The following is a 20,905-nucleotide window of genomic DNA, read 5'->3' as shown; positions in this document are numbered from 1 at the left end:
TGGGGATGCCATGTTCTAGCTGCAGATGGTTTTCTTTATTGCACAAGGTTGCCATATGCAACTTGAGATATTGGTCTCCTGTCTCCTCAACAGATTATCACTTTCTATGGAAGGTGATTGTTTCTCATATAGCCTTTATATTTTGTAAGGGGAAGATACCTAAATATAAATATAAGCTCACATATATCATACCTGTATATATATAGATAGATATGTAGATATATCTAGATATCTCCTCCTTATATTTGAACTTAACTTTTTATTCTGCTTATTTATAAAAAGACATGCGATAGCATGTATGGTATCTTCCAGCATGATACTCCCACCCTAAATTTTATAGGTATACACACACCAGGGGGCTTGTTATCAATTGACTTATTTCAATGTCTCTTGCCTATCTTCCCCACTCCTTCCCTCCGCACTCCCTCCCTCCACCTTCTCTCTCTCCCTCCACCTTCTCTCTCTCCATTTCCTAACATATTTATATATGATTATGTCTTTGGGGTATTTATGTAGTGAAATAAAATACTGAGGCCATAATCATAATCTCTTTTAATCTGCCCAACTAAAGTCACATATCTTAAAGCATTAGTGCTATTGATTTTTAATCTTTGCTTCTCTTACTCTTTTAAGAATTAAAAAAAAAAGCCAGTTTGGAAATGATTTTTTTTCGTGTCTCTGAATATAAGGCAGCCTTGCTGCCCATTCTCATGAGACAGAATTAATATGTAATGTCAGAATATAAAAAAAATTGAAAATGGATTCTAAACATATTAAATTGTTTCCACTTGAAGCACAACTTCAGTTCTAGAGTTGAATGTTTAATGTACCTAATATCCTTACTCTCTGGATGCCCTAGAGTTTTTTATAGATTAGATTTTCTAGGTTTAACAGTTTTGTTTCTTGTTCTTTTAAGAACTGATTAAAAGCCTTGCAACCTCCAGCTTTTAACTGAACTAGATGTTCAGTGTTTTCCCAGCAGATGGCAATCATGAGCTACATTAAAATTTAAGTTGACTGAGGCAATCCATTAAAAGTCGGGGGGGTGTGCGTATACACATATACGCATACATCTATATATGTGTCTGTATGCATCTATGTAAACTATGTATAGTTTACAGATGACAGAAACCTCCCTTATGACTGCTTTTTACCTAAAATAAATGAATTTATAAGCAATTTGTTATAAAATTAGTTTATAAACTAAAATAGTCTATAAACTAATTTTATGTTATAAAATGTTTATGTTACAGCATAGCTTACTATGAAGTAAAGACAAATTAGTTATAAATTCCTGTTATAAAATGGGAATTTATAACTAATTTGTCTTTACTTCATAGTAAGCCATGCTCTCTGTTGTTGAAAATCTAAGATCCAGAAAGATTAAGAGATTGGGTCATTTATTCAGCCAGGCTACTCCAAATGAAGACTGATTCTGTGTCCATCTCTACTCCTGAAACTGGAGCTTCATTTGGTGATCCATTTAAATAACTTTCATCAAGCAGTTCATGTTTACATGCTCATGCACAAGCAGATGAGACTGTGGCCCTGGGTACCACGGTCTGAGCAAATTCCCTAAATGAAGAAATCTTGAGGAACCCAAAAAGGTCGCCCACAAATTTGATCTGAAGGAAGCTTTTGGAGAGGTGGTAATTTTTGAATTGGGCCTCCCAGGATTATTTTACCAGTTAGAGGAGAGCAGACATCATTTTAGGGAAAAAGAATAGACAAAATAGACCAGATGTGATGGCTCACACCTGTAATTCCAGTATTTTGGGAGACCAAGGTGGGAGGATCATTGAGCCCAGGAGTTTGAGACCAGCCTGGGCAAACATAGGGGGAGACTCTGTCTCTATAAATAATTTTTAAAAATTAGCTGGATGTGGTAGCATGCACCTGTGGTCCCAGCTACTCAGGAGGCTAAGGCAGGGAGAATTGACTGAGCCCAGGAGGCTGAGGCTGCTGTGAGCTGTGAAAGTACCACTGCACTCCAGCCTGGGTGACAGAGTAAGACCCTGTCTCAAGGTAAAAATAAATAAATAAACAACACAGGGATCTTTGTGACCAAGCTGTTTTTCGGAAGTGTTTCTATTAACTGTGATCATAGGAGAACTGTAGGATTTTTAATATAGAGAGCCAGGGTTATATCACTTCTTTCTTGGTCTCAGATTCTATTCTTTGTTAAAATCAGCTGGGATGAGGGTTAAGAAGTTGTGATTTACTGCCATTAAAACCACTCTAGTGAGGCAAGTTTCAGCATGTCAGACCACAGATTCTTCCAGTATGTTACCCTGGCTTTAAATTGAGCAAATACAGTCCTAGGGTTCATCCATTGTCTTCTTCCTTACCTACTTTAACTGAGACATGCCGTTTATGTAATCTATTTTTTATGTGATTGGAATCCATTTTTACATAGACCATAATATTGGACTTAGCATGTCATTATTGGACTTAGCATGTCAGACAGTGAATTTTTAAACTGTGAGGGTTATTTTCACATCTTTTTTTTTTTAAGAACAGAATTTTCCAAACAAACATTACCTTAATCATAATATATATAATTGACGAAAGCAGGGCTGCTTTGGCTGGAGTGAAAGAGTAGAGAGGAGATCCAAACTGGCTTTCCCCTCAGCCTCCACCTTGCCCTCGTGGGTGCTCCAGGCAGGGCTTGTTGTGACTCTGAGGATCCACTAAGCACAGTTTGAAAACCATATATTACATTTGTATGTGGACTTTTTAGAAAACGAATTCCTCAAAAGATCAGAACATCATTGTGCCCGTATGCAAGATGTTTCTGAACATATTTGAATTGATATGTCATTGCCACATTAATGGTGGTATTACATTCACAACATTCAAAATGTAAAAGATTTGTAAAGTTTTTCCTAAAATAATATTTTAGTACAAAATAAGAGGAAATGTTACAATAGGATTAAGGTTGTACTTTTAAATGCTGCTCTCTCCCTCTTGTTCCTCCAATGTTTGTTCAAACTGGTAATTCAGTTTTTAAAATTAAGTTGAATCCTTATTCCTTTGGGTAGTGTAACTCCTAGCATAAGCTGAAAAAAAAATCCAAATAGACCAAAAATATACAAGAAGGCATTTGTCCTTTGTGATGCTTAGTTACTCAGGTATGTTACTACCCAGCACACTGAGTGCTAGAATGCGCTGCCTTCACTCTTGGGGCACACTACGGGAAGGAGGATATGGAAAGTGAAAAAGTCCACTAGCTATTGTTATCCCTGTTGACAGTCATCGCGAGATGAGAGGATTTGGGACTTTTAAATCTATCTATAAAATATAATTATCAGCTCGGTTCCAAAACTGTACTGTTTGAGCTCCAATACTTGCATTCATATGGTAAGCTTTTCAGGATATTTCTAAAAATTTTAACGCTGAGAGTCATTTCACGAATCAGTTGCCGACACATCTTTTTTGTTTATTTTTTCTTTTGCTGTTAATAAATCAAGAGGTGACATTGATTACTAGGAAGGCCTAACTTGTTCAGGAATAAGAAAGCTCACATGGTTAAAATGCAGATGGGATTATCATATTGGATATTTCAGTTGTCTTGACCCACTTTGCGAAGGAGAATTGCAGGTTCACGTTGGGCATTGTGGACAGTAACACCTCTTAATCTCTTCGTCACCACTTGAGAGAATTTACAGTGGTCTCATTCTTTCAGACAGCAAACTTGACCTGTTTTATCTCACCCTTGTTCTTTTGAAAGGTAGTCAACATATTAGGACTCATAATTTTAGATTGGGAAACCACTTACAGTGTCAGCCTATATTTTTTAAATCAGAATTTTTTTTTTTTTTTTTTTTTTTTGAGACGGAGTCTCGCTCTGTTGCCAGACTAGAGTGCAGTGTCGGCTCAGTGCAACCTCCGCCTCCTGGGTTCAAGCGATTCTCCTCCCTCAGCCTCCTGAATAGCTGGGACTACAGGCGCATGCCACCACACCCAGCCAAATTTTTGTATTTTTAGTAAAGACGGGGTTTCACCATGTTGGCCAGGATGTTCTCGATCTCCTGACCTCGTGATCCACCCCCCTCGGCCTCCCAAACTGCTGGGATTACAGGCCTGAGCCACCGTGCTTTGCCTAAATCAGGTTTTTTAAATTAAAATTTTGTATTTTCTCAAGAAGAATTGTAAATAACAGAATAATTATGAAGTTCTGTGTTTCACTGGCAGGGGTTTCTCTGAAATTTCTCACCTTTGATCTGTCACTTTAATATATCAGGAGCCAGGGTGATATCACTTCTTTTTGGCCTGAGCTTCTATTCTTTGTTAAAATTTGTTTACTTTTATTCTAACTTATTTCTAAGACACGTAAATTATGTTTTGTCTCATATTCATACTATGCTACTAGATTCCTTTGAAAATTAATAGTGTAGAAGTCTCTGGTCTTTCTTCCTTATTTTATAATTAAACCGTTGTTTGAAATATGAAGGCGTGCCTTCGTGGAATACATAATTTTTTGAAAATGTTTAATATTTATTTGCTTCAATAGAAAAATGCAGTTATGTCTTTAGTACTGCATAGATTACCTACTAATAATTTCTTTGTTTCTGAAAGCAAATAATTTATCTTGAGAATTACAGAAAACAGCGTAAGCTATAATACCTGCCTAGATTCATCACTGATTAAAGCAGTATTTCCCTGGTGATAAGATTTTTATTTTTCTCTTATTATGATTCGTGGATTGGGAAACTTTTTTTTTAATGGAAACTTATCCAATGCTTTTATCTGTTCAAGTTTTTCTAAAATAGGTTATGGGTTAGAGGATCATTTCTGAGCTTAAGAGTAAACTCAGAACACTGTAATTCTGCTGTCAGGCCTTTTTTGATCAGATAGCAATGTTGTGTTTTATATGCATTTTGTAGTTTGTGATTGATGTATGTCATCCACTAGATTGAAGTTTCACGAAAGCAGGGACTGTGTTTATCATATTTATCACTGTGTCTCCAGCGCTTGACTGACTAGCCTATGTTAACCACTCAATAAATATTTGATGAATAAATGAATTATTCATTTAAATAATTAATTCAGAAGTTGGAGCTTAATAAGTACTTGCTTAATGAAAGCCTGCCCCCTATTAACAAATCTAGTTCGTGCTTTCCACGCATTGAAGGCACTGGTATCAAATGTGCTATCACTAAGGATTAATTTAGGGGTATGTTAGAAAAGAAGCCAATAATTTTACAGAAGGCATTCTTTAGAAGTTTAGACTCGTTCATTTATAAAACCTGTCTTCAAAGTTACTTAATATATAAATGTGAGAAAATCATGGGTTGGAAAGATTCAGCAACAAATATCTGAGCACCGCTGCGTGGCAGGTTCTGTTCTAGGCTCTGGGGCTCAGCAGGGAGAGGATAGAAGAATTTCTGCCTTATGTTTCAGTGGTGGGAGATAAGTGGTGAACTTGTAAACTAAAACAATGTCATTCCAGAGAGTCTTTAGTGCCCTGGGCACTGAGATAAGGCACTAAGATAGGACAGTGAGGTAGTGATCCTTTTTTACATTATTTCCTTTACCCCTCCCAAAAACGTGGTTGGCATTTGGGGGATGGTTAAAGAGTCCCTTGATGTGGTGTAATATAGATCAACCATTACACTCAGTGTGACTAAACAACAATTTAGTGCCCTTTGCAACATATGGCAACAAATGGTTTAGAGGATTCCTAGAGAAATATAAAACTTAATGGAAAACAGGACTTTTCTTGAGCATTCATGACTGCCAAGTTCACAGTAACTTTTGTATTAGAATGGAATGCTTTTTCAGATAAAACTACCACATCTATTCTTAGTAGCTGCACATATCACTTTCATTTGTGCTAAAAACGAAATGAAAATTTACATGATGTATGGGTGATTTCGTGGTTTAAAATTCCAGTAGTTTCCTGTTCTATTTGCTTAAGAACATTTGTAGTTAGCTCATTTAATTAGACCTGCCACTTTCTGAGCATTTACTAAGCTCTGCATCTTCCACTCTTTACCCTGATTATTTAGTTGGAGGGCCTCTAAAGTGAGACACAACATGATCCATTGGGGTAAGCAAGAAAATGTTAGAACTTCTATTTGTTTTATCTCATCTTTTTTAGTTTTTGCATTTTATAATGTGAATAATTTATTAATTTTAACAGTGTTTTACAAAAATATAACTGTCATAAGTACGTATTCAACATTTTTTCCTAATATACTCAAAAATGTTTGTGATAACTGATGTAATTTCATCTGCACAGCATCCTTATTAAATCTGCATTATTAGGCTTATCTTGCTGTTGTGAAAGTTGATTCTTAGGTAAGTTACTTGCTCAGGGACCCATATCCAGTGGTTGGCAGAGCAGGGATGCAAATCCCAGTTCTGTCTTAATTCCAGATCCCATGCTAATAATCTGTAAGTTATGTTGCCAACTTGCTTTTGAAGAAAGCAAGAATGTGTATAAAATATTGGAGACTTGAAAAATGAAATCAATTGTGCAGTTGCATAATAACTAGATCACTCAGGATGAAAAGTGGGAGTCATCAGCCTGTTTGGGACTCAACTACTTAGTGAGGCAGCCTCTATGTACTCTATATACTGTATTCCATTTTCCTTGAAAATAAGATGGAAATATGTTTTTCATGATTTTCCCTCAACTGGCCATTAGAATCTTCTTATTTAAAGTACTTAAGATTTCCTTAGATCTCTAGTCACATGCTCCTCCTTTCTGGTATGATAGGTTCCTTCTTATGAATGCTTCGTGGTAGATTTTCCACCCTGGGTATTGCTGTCTTCTCACTCAGATAAGATGGATGTGTTGTTTTTGCAAGCTACACCCAATCACCTCTCACATCCTGATTCCTTTCAGCTGGGTTTGTGAATTCTGGCTTATAACTAAGCCCTTGGCTTTGTGAGTTCAAATGTGATTTCTATGGTTTGAAAAGCACCAAGTTAAAATCTATTTCTTGGCCTTAGAAAAATTAACCAGTTGAATGATTTCTCTAGAAGCAGGCAAATGAGCCATTCCAATGGTTTAAGGACTTAATGCTCTTAGTCTTAATACTGTAGGCCAGAATAAAGGGAAAGGAGAGAAGGCGTTAGGTCTCTTTAAAACAAGGATGATACCCAGTGGAATGCAGAACACAGAGGAGCCCAGCAGCCTCTGAGAACCAGTGTTGTAGAATGGCTCTGAGAATCCCACAGCACATCCCAATTCCAGAGTTAACGTATTTTAAACCTCAAGAGAATGGTGACTGCAGTGGCCTCTTGATTTGTCATGCAGGCTTCTTTTGTCCTAATCCAGCCCCAGACAGCTACTAGTGACCTTTCTGAAATGTAAATCTGTTCCTGTCTCTCCTCTTCTAAAATTCGCCAGGTGTCCCTTACCTTTGGGATTGTCAGCATAACACACAGACCTTTCCATTTCCATTCCCTGCTGGCTTTTCCAGCCTCATCTTCCTCACTCCCACACCTCACTTCATCTATCATTTCCATACTGACTAAATGGCAACTTCTCAAACATTGTATGTCTTTTCATACGTCTGTCTTTGTACATGTGATTTCTTCTCATTTGGAATTACCTCCCTTATCCTTCCCCACCTCTCCCCATTTCTTGGCTAAACCTTAATTCATTGTTTAGGATTTAAAGTCAAGTGTCAACTCATGTTAGATAGATTTTCTTTGAGCCATCCAGACTAAGATGATACCTCACTCCTGTGTTTATCCTTTGTACTCACATAAGAGTACATGTATAGCATATAACATACAATGTGTATAACATTTTTTTAAGATAGGGTATAACATATAACGTGATTCTTCCAGGGGAGCACTGTTTCTCTAATAATGATAATCCTGTATTATAGTTTAAAGGCTTTGTAGTTTGAAACTGCAAGGAAAAGAAAGAGAATTGGTACCTGAGGGTCTAAGGCCAGGCTAAGGGAGAATGGTAGGAGTTGGACATGGGGATGTTTATGGTGATCAGACAAGATGGAGCCAGGTGCAAAGATGGGATGCTCACAAGCATTCTACATCAGGAGTTGCAAACTCCAGCTCAAGGGCTAAATCCACCTACTGCCTATTTGTAAATAAAGCTTTATTGGAACACAGCTACATCCATTTGTTTACATGTTGTCTTTAACTGTTTTCATGCTACCACAGCATAATTAAGTCGTTGCAACAGAGAATATATGGCCCCGAAACTCTACAGTATTCACCTTCTGTCCTTTTACGGAGAAAGCTAGTCAGCCCTGCTCTAGATCAGCAGTTCTCATAGTTAGGTTCTCAGACCATCAGCTTTGCAACCACTGCACATTTCCAGGCTTCACCATAAACCTATTCAATGAGGAATTCTGGGTGTAGGGCCCAGCAATCTGTGTTAATAAGCTCCTCGGGTGATTCTGAAAATTAAAGTTTGAAAAGCACCATCTAGATTTCTGGCCCGGTGGCTAATTACTTGGGACTTGATGACAACCAGGCAGTCAGGGTTTAGGAGAAACATTGCTTAGTAAGGCAAGGAGGTACTGTTAGAAAATGAGGCAGCCAGGAATCCAAGGAGAGTTTCTAATGAAGCTTTCTGAAATATAAATTTCATGCAGGAAGGAACTCACTATTGTATCCCCGGCACAGGTACCTGCCCAGAAGTACCTGCTTAGAGTATATTTGTGAATGAATGCAGGCATGCCTGTGTGCTTGTGAAGGAGCTAATCCTGAAATGCGACCCTGAGGCCTGCAGGTAGGAATAGGGAAATAGGTACACCTGACAGGGGTGACTCAGGACTGAGGCTGAAACCCACTCATAGATATGAAGTATTATTGAAGACCGAGAACAGACACAAAATTTAAAAACCTGATGATTTGGACAAAATTCAAATTTTCATCTAATCTCAGTTTTACATCCCATTTGCTTCCTTGGGTATGTATTAGTTCTTGGTGTTTTGTCCTTACGGTCATAGCTCAGCTGCACCTCTAGTTGACCTTAGACAATTTACTCAACCTCCCCAAAGCTATTAACTGAATTACTAAATGTAAAGCACTTAGTAGTGCCTGGTACAATTTTTCTATTCGTGAAATGCTGGTTTCCTCTTCAACATCTTCCTAGTCATAATGTTATTTCATATGGAAATAAATCCTACTAGTATTTATCCACATTTACTCCAATGGTACAATTTTATTTAAAAATATTACTTTGTCTTTAAGGAAATTTCTGCCAGATAGCCCATGTTGTGATCTGAAGCCTAGGTTGATACGAGTTTGATTATTATACCTTTCTCATTTAGGAGCATATCACAAACTTTAAAAAAAAATGACATCATCTAAGCACTGACATAATGTTTGCTAATATGGAAATAGGTCACTTTGAGGTTCCATTATTTAGCAAAATATACATGTATTGGGGAAAAATCATAATTTCTAAAGCTGTCATAATACATTTTACCAGACTACATGAAGCTTTCTGTCCTCACTTACAGTAGAAATGTTACATTTATGTGCCTTTTTAAAAATTCTGCATACATTAGGAAAATCTGAAAGAGAAAAGATTACTGGAGGCTTTACTAGGTGAATAAACATTATTTTATGATTTTTTCAGTGATAACTAAATCTATATTATGTCAAAGAGTCATCAATCTCGAGCCTTTGTAACATTTAGCATGGTGACATTTAGAAAGTAAAATTAGAGTTTGGAGTTTTTTTTAATTCCATAAATGCCATGGGAATTTTATCACATTTCAACACTTGCTGAATATGTAATTCCCCTAGTGCCCATTAGTGGCCATCTGTGTAAGGTAATACATATTTGGGATGAAATTGATTATGGCCTAAACACTCTTGTGTTATGATCAGGAAAAGCACGCAAAGTTCAAATCTTTTTTTCTAGTGATCATTATATAGCTAACAATATTAATTTCCAAAAGCAGAACAGCTCATCACTCAAGATTCTAATCTCACCATAAATGATACCAAGGCAAAAGGAAAGGAGTCTGCAGAGCCTTCTGCTGAAATTAACCAGTGCTGTTCTCAAGGAGCTCTTAGGATAAAGGGAAAATTAACACGCTTTTGGAGTACAGTGTTTCCTTCATAGGCATCAAAGTAGACCCATTACAATTTTGCTGAATATTCAGAAATGTTTTATTATTCTTCTTAAGGATTTGTGTTAAAGCCACCACAACACTCCATGTTAACCTACTTGTGTGACTTTTCTCAGCATACCTTGCTGGCCCTACATCTTTGATCCTTTATGTTATTTGTGCCTGCTTTGAAAATGTTTCTCTTTTACCTGTGCAAAACTAGATGCTTTCCTTCTTTCAAATACGATTTCAATGTGATCTCTACAGTGAAGTCATTTTATTTTTATAGGTATGTGAGTGGTGATGTATATTATATTGGTGGACTTTCTGAGCTCATTTTTCCCCTTAGAGACAGAAAATATACAAAATACTTGTTTATATGTTTCTAATGAATGTGTTCATATCTTGGCTCCCACATTATCTAGTTACCCCAGTGTTTTGGGAAACATATTGCAAAAAAGTATTTTTGCAGGAAATTTTGAGGGCTTGTATTAATAAACTGTCCCCATGATCACTTAAAAAAAAAACTTTATGCCTTGGGTAAAATACTTAAAATTTGAACACAGCTATATCCTGGTCTTCACTGGGATGTGAGCCAGAATGATTTAACTGCAAATGCCCTAAAAGTAGCTGAAGATTTGGAAGAATCATTGTGTGAACATTTAAATTCAACAGTTGTGATGCTGGCATCATTGATGCTGAATTGTTCTTCCTTTCCTTTCTTGAACTTCTTGATGATAATTATTCATCAGGTTATGGTAGATTTCAAATCTGCTTCCCATCAAAGGAAATAAGATAATGCTATCTTCTTGAAAGAAATTTACCTTCCTGTATTATATATTATATACTAAGAAGTCATGCATCAAGTGTGTCTAATAACTATCCATATTATTTGGAATATATTGAAAAGAAAATGGTCTAGATTGCAGCAGTATTTTTATAATTTCTGGATTTTGGTCTTGTCATTAGCTTACTTAGCAAACATACTAAATGCTGACATTCAATGCTGTGGAGTCATTAAGATGAGCAAGACGTGGTCCCTAATTTTGAGCAAACCTACCATACTCATGCATTTACACTTCTCTTAATGTATATGAAGATGAGCAAAGTTCTATAGGAGAACAGCAGAGGGGAAATTTTATTTTAAGAAATAAAGGAAAGCTTAAAAGAAACAATAACTTTTTTTTTTTTTTTTTTGAGACAGTCTCGCTCTGTCGCCCAGGCTGGAGTGCAGTGGCTTGATCTCTGCTCACCACAAGCTCTGCTTCCTGGGTTCACGCCATTCTCCTGCCTCAGCCTCCCAAGTAGCTGGGACTACAGGCGCCCGCCACCACGCCCGGCTAATTTTTTGTATTTTTAGTAGAGACAAGATTTCACCATGTTAGCCAGGATGGTCTCGATCTCGTGATCCACCCACCTAGGCCTCCCAAAGTGCTGGGATTACAGGCGTGAGCCACCGCGCCCGGCCAAGAAATAATAACTTTTGAGTTTGCTTTTAGAGGATGAACCAAGTTTCACTAGGCAAGGCAGTGGGGGACATGTATGTGTATCTACTTAGACATACGTGCTTATGTATACACAGACAAACACTATGCATGTGCATGCCCGTCCTATATGGCCACTATAGCAGGGACTATTGCCTGGCCAATTTAGCACTCATTCCCATCCCCCTTCTTCCTCAACAGCTCTACTATGGAGCCTGGAAAAGCTAAATACAAATAGTTAGGGTTAGCCATGTAAAACTGTCTGGCCAACGAATATTTGGAAATGTGCTGAGGGCTTTTCAAAACACTTTGCTTTTCATGTAAGAGATAGATACAGTTGGTATTTTTGTCTTCTATATGGCCTTTATAATTATACCTTGGGACATTGGGAGAGGTCAGGAGAATGAGTTGAGGTATGGTCAAGCTACAAATTTAATGTCCACAACTGCACACTTCAGTACTACTTAAGTGAGGAAAATTAATTTATTTAAGCCATTGTTAGATTTTTCTATTACTTGCAGCCAAAAGCATTCCAGACTAATGCAGGTATAAATTACATGCATGCATATACACACACTTTCTCTCTCACTTGCATGTTTGTATATATAATTAACTTTATTGTTCATGCCTAAGCAAAGCTTGAGACTAATTTAGACTTCAATTTTGGTGAACAATAAGGAAAAGTAGAAAATGGCTTTCTTTGTTATCACCAGTTCTGGCTGGCTTTCCCTTGCATTCATTCTGCCCTCATCTATATTTTAAATGGAAAAAAAATGAAGGCAAGAGAGGAGAAAATGATTGAGAAGAAAGATAAATGCTGACAAGGATCATGCTGGAGGTTGAAACAGGGCAAGACTGAGAATCAGTTGGTTGTGGCCTGCAGAGCACTGTTAAGAAGGGTACCCAGCTAGCAACAGTGCCTAGTCATGTGATGGAAATAAAATTTTATATCTTAATCCATCACTACATTCTTACGTATTTAGGACCAAGAACAACATTACCTGTGTCCATTTGGCAAACCAGATTTCCGTAACAGCCAAGAGATTGTTCTCTCCTGCTTACCATCTCCGTTTAGGAAGATGAGAGTAGAAATCATTCTTTCTCATGAGACATTAAAACAGCTTTTGGCTGGGTGTGGTGGCTCATGCCTTTAATCCCAATACCTTGGGAGGTCAAGGTGGGCAGATCACTTGAGGCCAGCAGTTCGAGACCAGCCTGGCTAACGTGGTGAAACCCCGTCTTATACGAAAATTAGCCCAGTGTGGTGGCACGCACTTATAATCCAAGCTACTCTGGAAGCTGAGGCAGGAGAATCACTTGAACCCGGGAGGCGGAGGTTATGGTGAGCCAAGATGGCACCACTGTACTTTAGCCTGAGCAACACAGCAAGACTCCATCTCAAAATAAAAAATAATAAAGATAATAACAGCTTTCCCCGGAGCCCATTGGTTGTGTTTGGTCTTATGGTAAAGACAATATCTAATGAGCAAGAGATCTTTGAGTCTGATCTTCCCTGCACAAATGTGGAACTGTGTGAAAAACATTCAACTTGTCTTCCTTGCAGAGACTAATACTATCACTTTGTTGTTCTTTTCCTCATGGTTTCTAATTGTTGTGTATACATTTCCTGACACTTCTTCAAATTATAATTTAATAGTATTAACATGTAACCTCACTCTTTTTCAAACAGGTCAACAAGATTGCATCTTCACTATGGTAGTCTCCCATAGCTGTTTGTGTGGTTTTTTTTTGTTTTTTTTTTTTTTTTTTTTATAATGCCTGTCCTTTTTAACTGACTTTTTTTTTTTTTTTTTTTTTTTTTTGAGATGGAGTCTCTCTCTCTTGCCCAGGCTGGAGTGCAGTGGCACGATCTCAGCTCACCTGCAACCCCTGCCTCCCCAGTTCAAGAGGTTCTCCTGCCTCAGCCTCCCAAGTAGCTAGAATTACAGGCACACACCACCATGCCCAGCTGCTTTCTTGTATTTTTAGTAGAGACGTGGTTTCACCATGTTGGCCGGGCTGGTCTCTAGCTCCTGACCTCAAGTGATCCGCCCACCTTGGCCTCCCAAAGTGCTGGGATTACAGGCGTGAGCCACTGTGCCCAGGCTGTTTTTAACTGACTTTGGATTTTACTCCCCTTCTACGCAAGTTTATTTTAGAATCTGTTCCTTACCTGAGGGGTTAGGTTAGACAGCTTCAGGGAGCCTCAGTGTAATGCCTAAAGACTGCATGAAAGTCAAGGATATTTCAGAAAACTCAATGGGATAGTTGGAATTTACACCAAAGTCCATGAATTATCATTTAGTCTCTGATTTTAAAACATATACATACTTCAATTTTTTGTTTTTAAAGAATATGAACGGATTTTTAAAAAATTTCTACCACTAAATTTTTTTCAGAATCTTCAGCTACTTGGAGCAACAGCCATTGAGGATAAATTACAAGATCAAGTGCCTGAAACCATAGAAACACTAATGAAAGCAGACATCAAAATCTGGATCCTTACAGGGGACAAGCAAGAAACTGCCATTAACATCGGTAATTCACCTAGTTCACGTTTTACATGTTGGTGCTTTTTAATAAGTTGATGTAGTTCAGAAGATGGATTTGAGACATTTCAAGATCCAAAAGATTTGATATGTCAAGATTGGAATATTCCAATCTTTTTTCACCTTTGCATCTCTGCCTCCCGTCCATAAGTGGCACATGTGGGTAACATTTCTGCAGTTGTCTGGAGATTGGGCTTATGGAAGACTTATGTATTGACACTTGATTATGTGACCAAAGGTTATTTTAAGATAATAGGAAAGAAGGTTGCCAATTTGCATTCATACTATGTTAATCCCCATTTTTTGGAAAGAGTTTATAATAGCTCAGGCTTCCATAAGAGCATACCACACACTGGGTGGCTTAGGCAACAGAAATTTATTTTTACACAGTTCTAGAAGCTGGAAGTTCAAGATTGGCTGTCCTCACGTGGCTCCTCTTCTGTATACTACTCCTTATGTCTCTTCCTCCTAAAACACCAGTCCTATTGCATTAGAGCGCTGTCTTAGTCCATTCTGGCTACCATAACAAAGTACCACGAGCTGGGTGGCTTATAAACAACAAATTTATATCTCATTGTTCTGAAGGCTGAGAAGCCCAAGGTTAAGGCACCAGCAGATTTGGTGTCTGATGACCGCTGGCCTTCTGGTTCATAGAGAGCACCTTCTTAACTGTGTTCTCACATGGTAGAAGGGGCAAGGCAGCCCTCTGAGGCCTCTTTTATAAGGGCAATAGTCCTATTCATGAGCTGTCTGCTCTCATGACCTAATCATCTCCTGAAGACCCCACCTCCTACTGTCACCATACTAGTGACTGGGTTTTAGCATATGAATTTGGGGGGAACACAAACATTCAGACCATAGCAGGCCTCACCCTTATGGTCTCATTGAAACCTAATTACCTCCTTAAAGACTATGTCCAAATTAGTGTCACTGGCGGTTAGGAGTTCAGCATAGGAATTGGGATGAGTGGTGGTGGGGAGATCAATTGAATCCCTAACAGAGATCTTACACAGGGAAAGTTGTTTGGCATTGGAAGCCTGTAGTACCAGCAATATGCCAAAAAAAAAAAAAAGTGTTTTCACCAAATTTAGTAAAAGTAGGTAGCTTGAGCACTATAAACCCTGGCATGGATTTATCCTCTTAATAGTAATCATGTGTATTACATACAAAACTCCACCCAAGTTGAAGGAAGTATTTTAGGGGAGTTCACAGCATGAAACCACATTTTTTAGAAAGCCATTTTAAAATATTGTGTATTTTTTAAAATTTAGCTAATATTTATTTTAGAAGTATTAGCGGTCAGCCTAACGTATCCTGTAAATATAAAACTCTACTTCAAATTTATAGCAAATTGGTGTTATTAATAGAAAATTCAGTTTATTTTTTAAAAACTAGTAGAACTTTACAAACCACACAAGTTGTTAATTTTGATTGTAAAAATTATCGCTGTTATTAAAGAGAAAATGGAAAGAATATATATGAGAAGGAAAATAATGGTGAAATGCAGAATGTATTGAAATTGGGAGACCTAAAAACACAAATATGATAAAACAGACTACAAATAGAAAATATATGGCAATAAAGGGCAGTAAATGTGGAAAATAGGCAGTCAAGTTCAGGATATGTTCACTATTATGAATGTTCCTATGAAAAAAGAGTACAGTAGTGGTTTCTGGTAACATTTAACATTTAGAATCTTGAGCCATGATTGATTCCTAGAAAAAGGGAAGATTCACCCATTCAGTATAATTGTGGTATGTACAGTGCCAGGTACTTGTTAAGTGCAAGGAACAGAGCAGGGAACAAAAGAACCCAAAATCTCTGCCCTTGTGGAGCTCAGATACTAGTCAGAGAAACGCACAATAAAGTAAACTAGAAAAGCATAGTATAATAGCTATCAATGATTGCTATAAAGAAAACTAAACTGGGAGGGAAACACAGGGCATTGCACAGAGGGATTCGGTTTTTAATAGCGCAGTCAGGAAGAACTTATTGAGAAGGTGACATCTGAGGAACAACCTAAAAGAGGAGAGGGAGCTTGTCGCATGATGATTAGAGAAAAGCTGTCTTCTGTTACAGAGAGAAACAGCACAAAAGTAAAAGAAAGAATAGTAGCAGAAGAGATCTTCAGCATAGCAGTGTCCAGGGTGGACAGGGCCTCCCAGGCCACTGTCAGGACTCTGCATTTACTGCAAGTAAACGGGAACATCACTTGATAGTTCTCAGCAGAGGAAAGACATGCTCTGACTTTCCTGTAAAAACAGTCACTCTGGCTGCTAGGCTGAAAATGGACTCAGAGGGAAGCAAGTGTAGAATCAGGGAGACCAGTGAATAGGCTATTGCATTAATCCAGGGGAAATATGATGGAGACTTGGACCAAGGTGGTAACAAGGGAAAGGGCAAGAAGTGGTTGGGTTCTTGATGTGTTTTAATGGTAAGAAGTGGTTGGGTTCTTGATGTGTTTTAATGGTAAGAAGTGGTTGAGTTCTTGATGTGTTTTAAAGGTAGAGACAACAAGATTGACTGATAGATGTAGAGTATGAAAGAAAGAAATAGATCAGGTAACTTCGAGGTTTTTGGCCTTAGCATCTGAAGGATGGAATTACCATTAACCCAAATGATGAAAACTGAAGGGAAAGTAGGTTTTCTTGATGGGGGCTGAGGGAGTGTGGTCAGGAGCCTGGTTTTTGAGTAGACTGACTTTGAGATGATGGAAATGCCTACTTCCTACGTAAGTGTCTGCGGTTAAGTAAGTACTTGAATATGAGAGTCTGGAGTTCAGGAAGGAGGGCTGAGTTGAACATAGGAGTTTCAGAATGGTCAACATTTAGATGATACATGAAATCATGAGATAGAATGAGATCACAAAGGCAATGTACTCACATAGATGGAACTATTTTAAATAGGATGGTATTTTTAAAATGTGACATCAGCAGAGTTGCCTCTTCTTTAGACACAGTCGGCTGTAGCAAACAGGTACAGAGTAGGCCAAGTTGGATTTAACAAAGGAAGGATTTTTGCCCTGCAGTAAGTGCAGCAAAGCAAGACAGGGTAGGAAGGTAGAGGATGTACTGATTCTCCCAGGAAGGGAGATGGTGATGGGATCAGCGGATCCAAGAGACAGCCACCTGCACCTTCCCTAGGTGTCTAGAGAAGGGTTCTGTTATTCTATTTTCTAGAAACAATCGTTGGCCTGTCTTTTGCTCTTCATGTTGGTCGTCATGAAGGGTATTACAAATCCATTTGTCAGCTTCAGGACATCGAGAGTCCTTACTACCATCTTTTTCCAGATGTCTTTGTAGCCTTCACAGGCCAGATGTACTTGTTGCATATCCCTCCTATGGCAAGCAAGAGCATTTCATGTTTAACTTCCTACAAACCTGGAAAACAACTGGTTGCCCCCAGTCATTATAAAATCATCTTTAGATATTTTCATAGTACATATCATTGTTTTAACGTCTTTACATATTCTCTGGAGAAATTAATTTTAATATACTCTATGTTTGGATACAGGACACTCCTGCAAACTGTTGAAGAAGAACATGGGAATGATTGTTATAAATGAAGGCTCTCTTGATGTAAGTAAAATTATGTATTTTTAAAACTCCTTTAATAATGTATTCATGCTACAGTATTTTATATTCAGATAGCTATGGAAATATTTTATCTTCCTGAGGTTCAAAGGTACCTTATCACTGTTGTTCTGTTTTAACATAATGTACTCTGTTTTGAGTCACATTGATGTAAATTGATTCAAGCTTTACATCTGTGACAGCTAAAAGAAATTGCAAAATGATTTGCGTAATATTGTGAGACAGAAAAGTTTTACAAAAGCATTATGTCAAGAGGTTGCTGAGTGACTGCAACTTGCTCATATCCAAGTATTCTGTGTGTTAAACATTTTATATCTGCTTTAACTTCCAGTATTAATATATATTTTACCTCTTTTAAAAAAATGTGAAAGCTATTGAACAACACAAAACAACCATTCCTGGTAGGACAGACTTTCTTTAATGTCCTAACTTCTGGAATGAAATGTAAATTCCTAAGATGTCTTTTTTCATGGCTGTGATCACTTGATGTTTTATTTGGGAAATGAGGAAAGATTTGTTAGGAATACAGTGTAAAATAGTTAGCAAAATAATATGTAGGTCAAGTGACCTGTTAATATTTTAAAGTAAAGGAGACTATTTGTTATTTTAGGTGGAAGACAGAGCAGTAGAGGTGATTATACATCTTCTTAAAATAGTCATTATGACGCAAAGAACAGAGAAAACCTTGGTAATTAGGGATGTTGATGAAGCTGAGAGGCCACATGCATGGAAGGGATGGTGGAGCAATGACTGCGGAAGGGATGGTGTTGATGCCTTTGTCAGTAACATGGGTTACAGGTGGTGCACAGTTTTTCTTAATACCTGAAGGAAATCAGAGACAGGACCTGTGATGCGGAAGCAAAAGCAGGGCAAGCCACGCGTCATTTGATCTGGTATCCTTTCTGTCTGGCTTTGGGCATTTACCTTCCGTAGCATATGGTAGCCTTGCTTCTTTTGTCTTATTCTTGCCATCATCTTTCTCCAGTTCCTGGATAAGCATGTTCTTTAAGTGTTTTCAGTATCAAGCAGAGAATAGTAATCTCAAGAAAGAGAAGTGAAATACCAAAAATATTCATTGTGTTGTACCAGTGTATCGTTAAGACACTGGCATTTATTTTCATTTTGAGGTTTCTAAGATGGTAACTCAAAATTAATAAACACTTCAAAGGTTTACCTGTCCTTCAAAGGACTACCTGTTTCTACCAGAGCAAACATTGATAGGAGTCTCAAGTTGAATACTAAATTTCAGTGAAAGCAGGAACTATGTCTGTCTTTTCTGGCTTATCATTCTTTTTCAGTGCCTTGCAAATGGCCTAGCACATAGTAAGTACACTGTAAATATTTGAGAAGTGAGTCACTGAGTAATTTTTAATTAAGGGCTTCTTTTTTAAAAAAAAAAAAAGTATATCAGTTTTGAATTTGGTTGTTTTTGAGCATATCTGATATTTTTTAAGTAAAGTGGCTAAAAATCTCCTTAGCAGTTCGAGTAGCAGTTTAAAGATCACAGGCAAACACTGGCTGAATGGATTAACACTAATTTGTCCAGCTCCAGACTGCCAGGCATTCTAACACTGCTGTCTGGGGAAGGCTTTTCTCCCAGGGAGTTAAGTGGTGACTTTACAAATCTGACTGTTTAGGGTCAGACCTGCTGCGGTGCACTCATTTGTTTCTCAGCAGGAAAGGAAACATCACTTCGCATAGCTCCTTCCGATCTTGTGTCATAAAACCCATGGCTGAGATTTCAGGCAAATCATTAGATGTGCTAGAGTGCCTGTAGGTAAATCATTATTTTTTCGTTGATATGGAAATGAAACGCATCCAATCTGTGTTCAAATTGTACTGATCAGTAATGAATAGAATTATTTTATCAGCACAAAGAATAATTAGCATTTAAGTAATGAACTTAGGAATATAATGTCTTAGGAAACGTGAATGTGTGTTTTGTCAAGTGACAATTTTAATGAGTGCACTCAAATTATTCTGTGAAATAGCACAGGGTGAAGAGCACAGTTCTGTCCCAATCTGACTGTGGGACCGTCAGCAAATTAAAATCAGCTTCTCTGAGTCAGTTCTGCTGCCTACAAAGTAAAGAGAATGTAACCTTTGGCATAGGATTAGCATAGTTAGCACAGTACATGGCACATGTAAAAAGTGAGATGTTATAAAATTTTGTAGAAAGGATATTACTTCAATAGCTTGTAAGTTGTTTTGCATAGTGATCATTTTTGTTATTAAAAAATACTATTTCCTCATCTTTTACTTTTTTCCCTAAGGTGGCAAGTTACAACTGTAGGTTCTCTTTCACATAAGTGATACATATTGAGCATTTTTCTGTTCAGATTTTCTACTAAAATATTGTTCCTAAAGCTGATAAAATCCAAAAGCTGAATGTCTTTTTCTTGTGTTGGACTTTTATAATGTATCATATTTGAAGCTCTTAAAATTTCAGACAGAAAACCCTTTCTCCTAGTGACCATGATAATGGAAATCTTTGTCTTCCATAATCTAGATCACCACCAAAGAAATTCCACTGGGCTTTCTAATTTTTTCTTTTTGAGTTTCAGTATAAGTATCCTTCTTAAAAAAAAATAGCTCTTCAGCATTTTTAATAAAAACATTTAAATAAATACATAAGACCAAACTACAGTCGAAAATACAATCATAATGGAAGTCTCGCTCTACAGACCTGATAGGGAAACCTGACAGGTCTTTCTGCCTTGGATCATTCTTGACTCCTTTCATAGCAAGAGCAGCAGCCCCGGCTAGAATGTTGTCCAAGAGCAAAGCCAGGTGTTCTCACCCAGTTACCCACCAGGCTCTTGTAAAATTGCCAGGATCAGCAAAAGAATTGGGCAGAAAGCTTGATTTTTTTTTTCTTTTTAGAAAAAAATTTCATGGATAAATGTAATTAAGAATCATCTAAAGTTGATCAAAACCTATTAGGTATTTGTAATAAATAATTTTTTTTAATTTGAATAACTTTCTATAGTACTACTGTGAACTACTTTACTAGGAGTTCTGATTGTGTTCTCAATATGAGATTTCTGTTTTTGTTTTGTTTTGTTTTGTTTTTGAGACCGAGTCTCGCTCTGTCACCCAGGCTGGAGTGCAGTGGCACGATCTCGGCTCACCGCAACCTCTGCCTTGTGGGTTCAAACGATTCTCCTGACCCAGCCTCCTGAGTAGCTGAGATCACAGGCATTCACCACCACACCCGGCTAATTTTTGTA

At 37.6% G+C, this 20,905-nt stretch overlaps 1 protein-coding gene across 5 annotated transcripts in view; it reads left to right on the top strand.

Moving 5' to 3' along the window:
* Positions 1-20,905, top strand: part of ATP8A1 (ATPase phospholipid transporting 8A1) — a 257,539-nt gene that overhangs the window by 138,525 nt on the left and 98,109 nt on the right. For all 5 annotated transcript variants that reach the window (XM_054553862.2, XM_024246291.3, XM_024246292.3 and 2 more), the window contains 2 exons: positions 13,933-14,071; positions 17,596-17,660. In XM_054553862.2, coding sequence (XP_054409837.1) covers positions 13,933-14,071; positions 17,596-17,660 — 204 coding nt within the window. The remainder of the gene's footprint in view (positions 1-13,932; positions 14,072-17,595; positions 17,661-20,905) is intronic.

This window comes from Pongo abelii, chromosome 3, assembly GCF_028885655.2.
Source record: "Pongo abelii isolate AG06213 chromosome 3, NHGRI_mPonAbe1-v2.0_pri, whole genome shotgun sequence".
Classification (NCBI taxonomy): domain Eukaryota; kingdom Metazoa; phylum Chordata; class Mammalia; order Primates; family Hominidae; genus Pongo; species Pongo abelii.
Note: the sequence above shows the minus strand (reverse complement) of the source record. Positions and strands in the feature narration are given on the sequence as shown.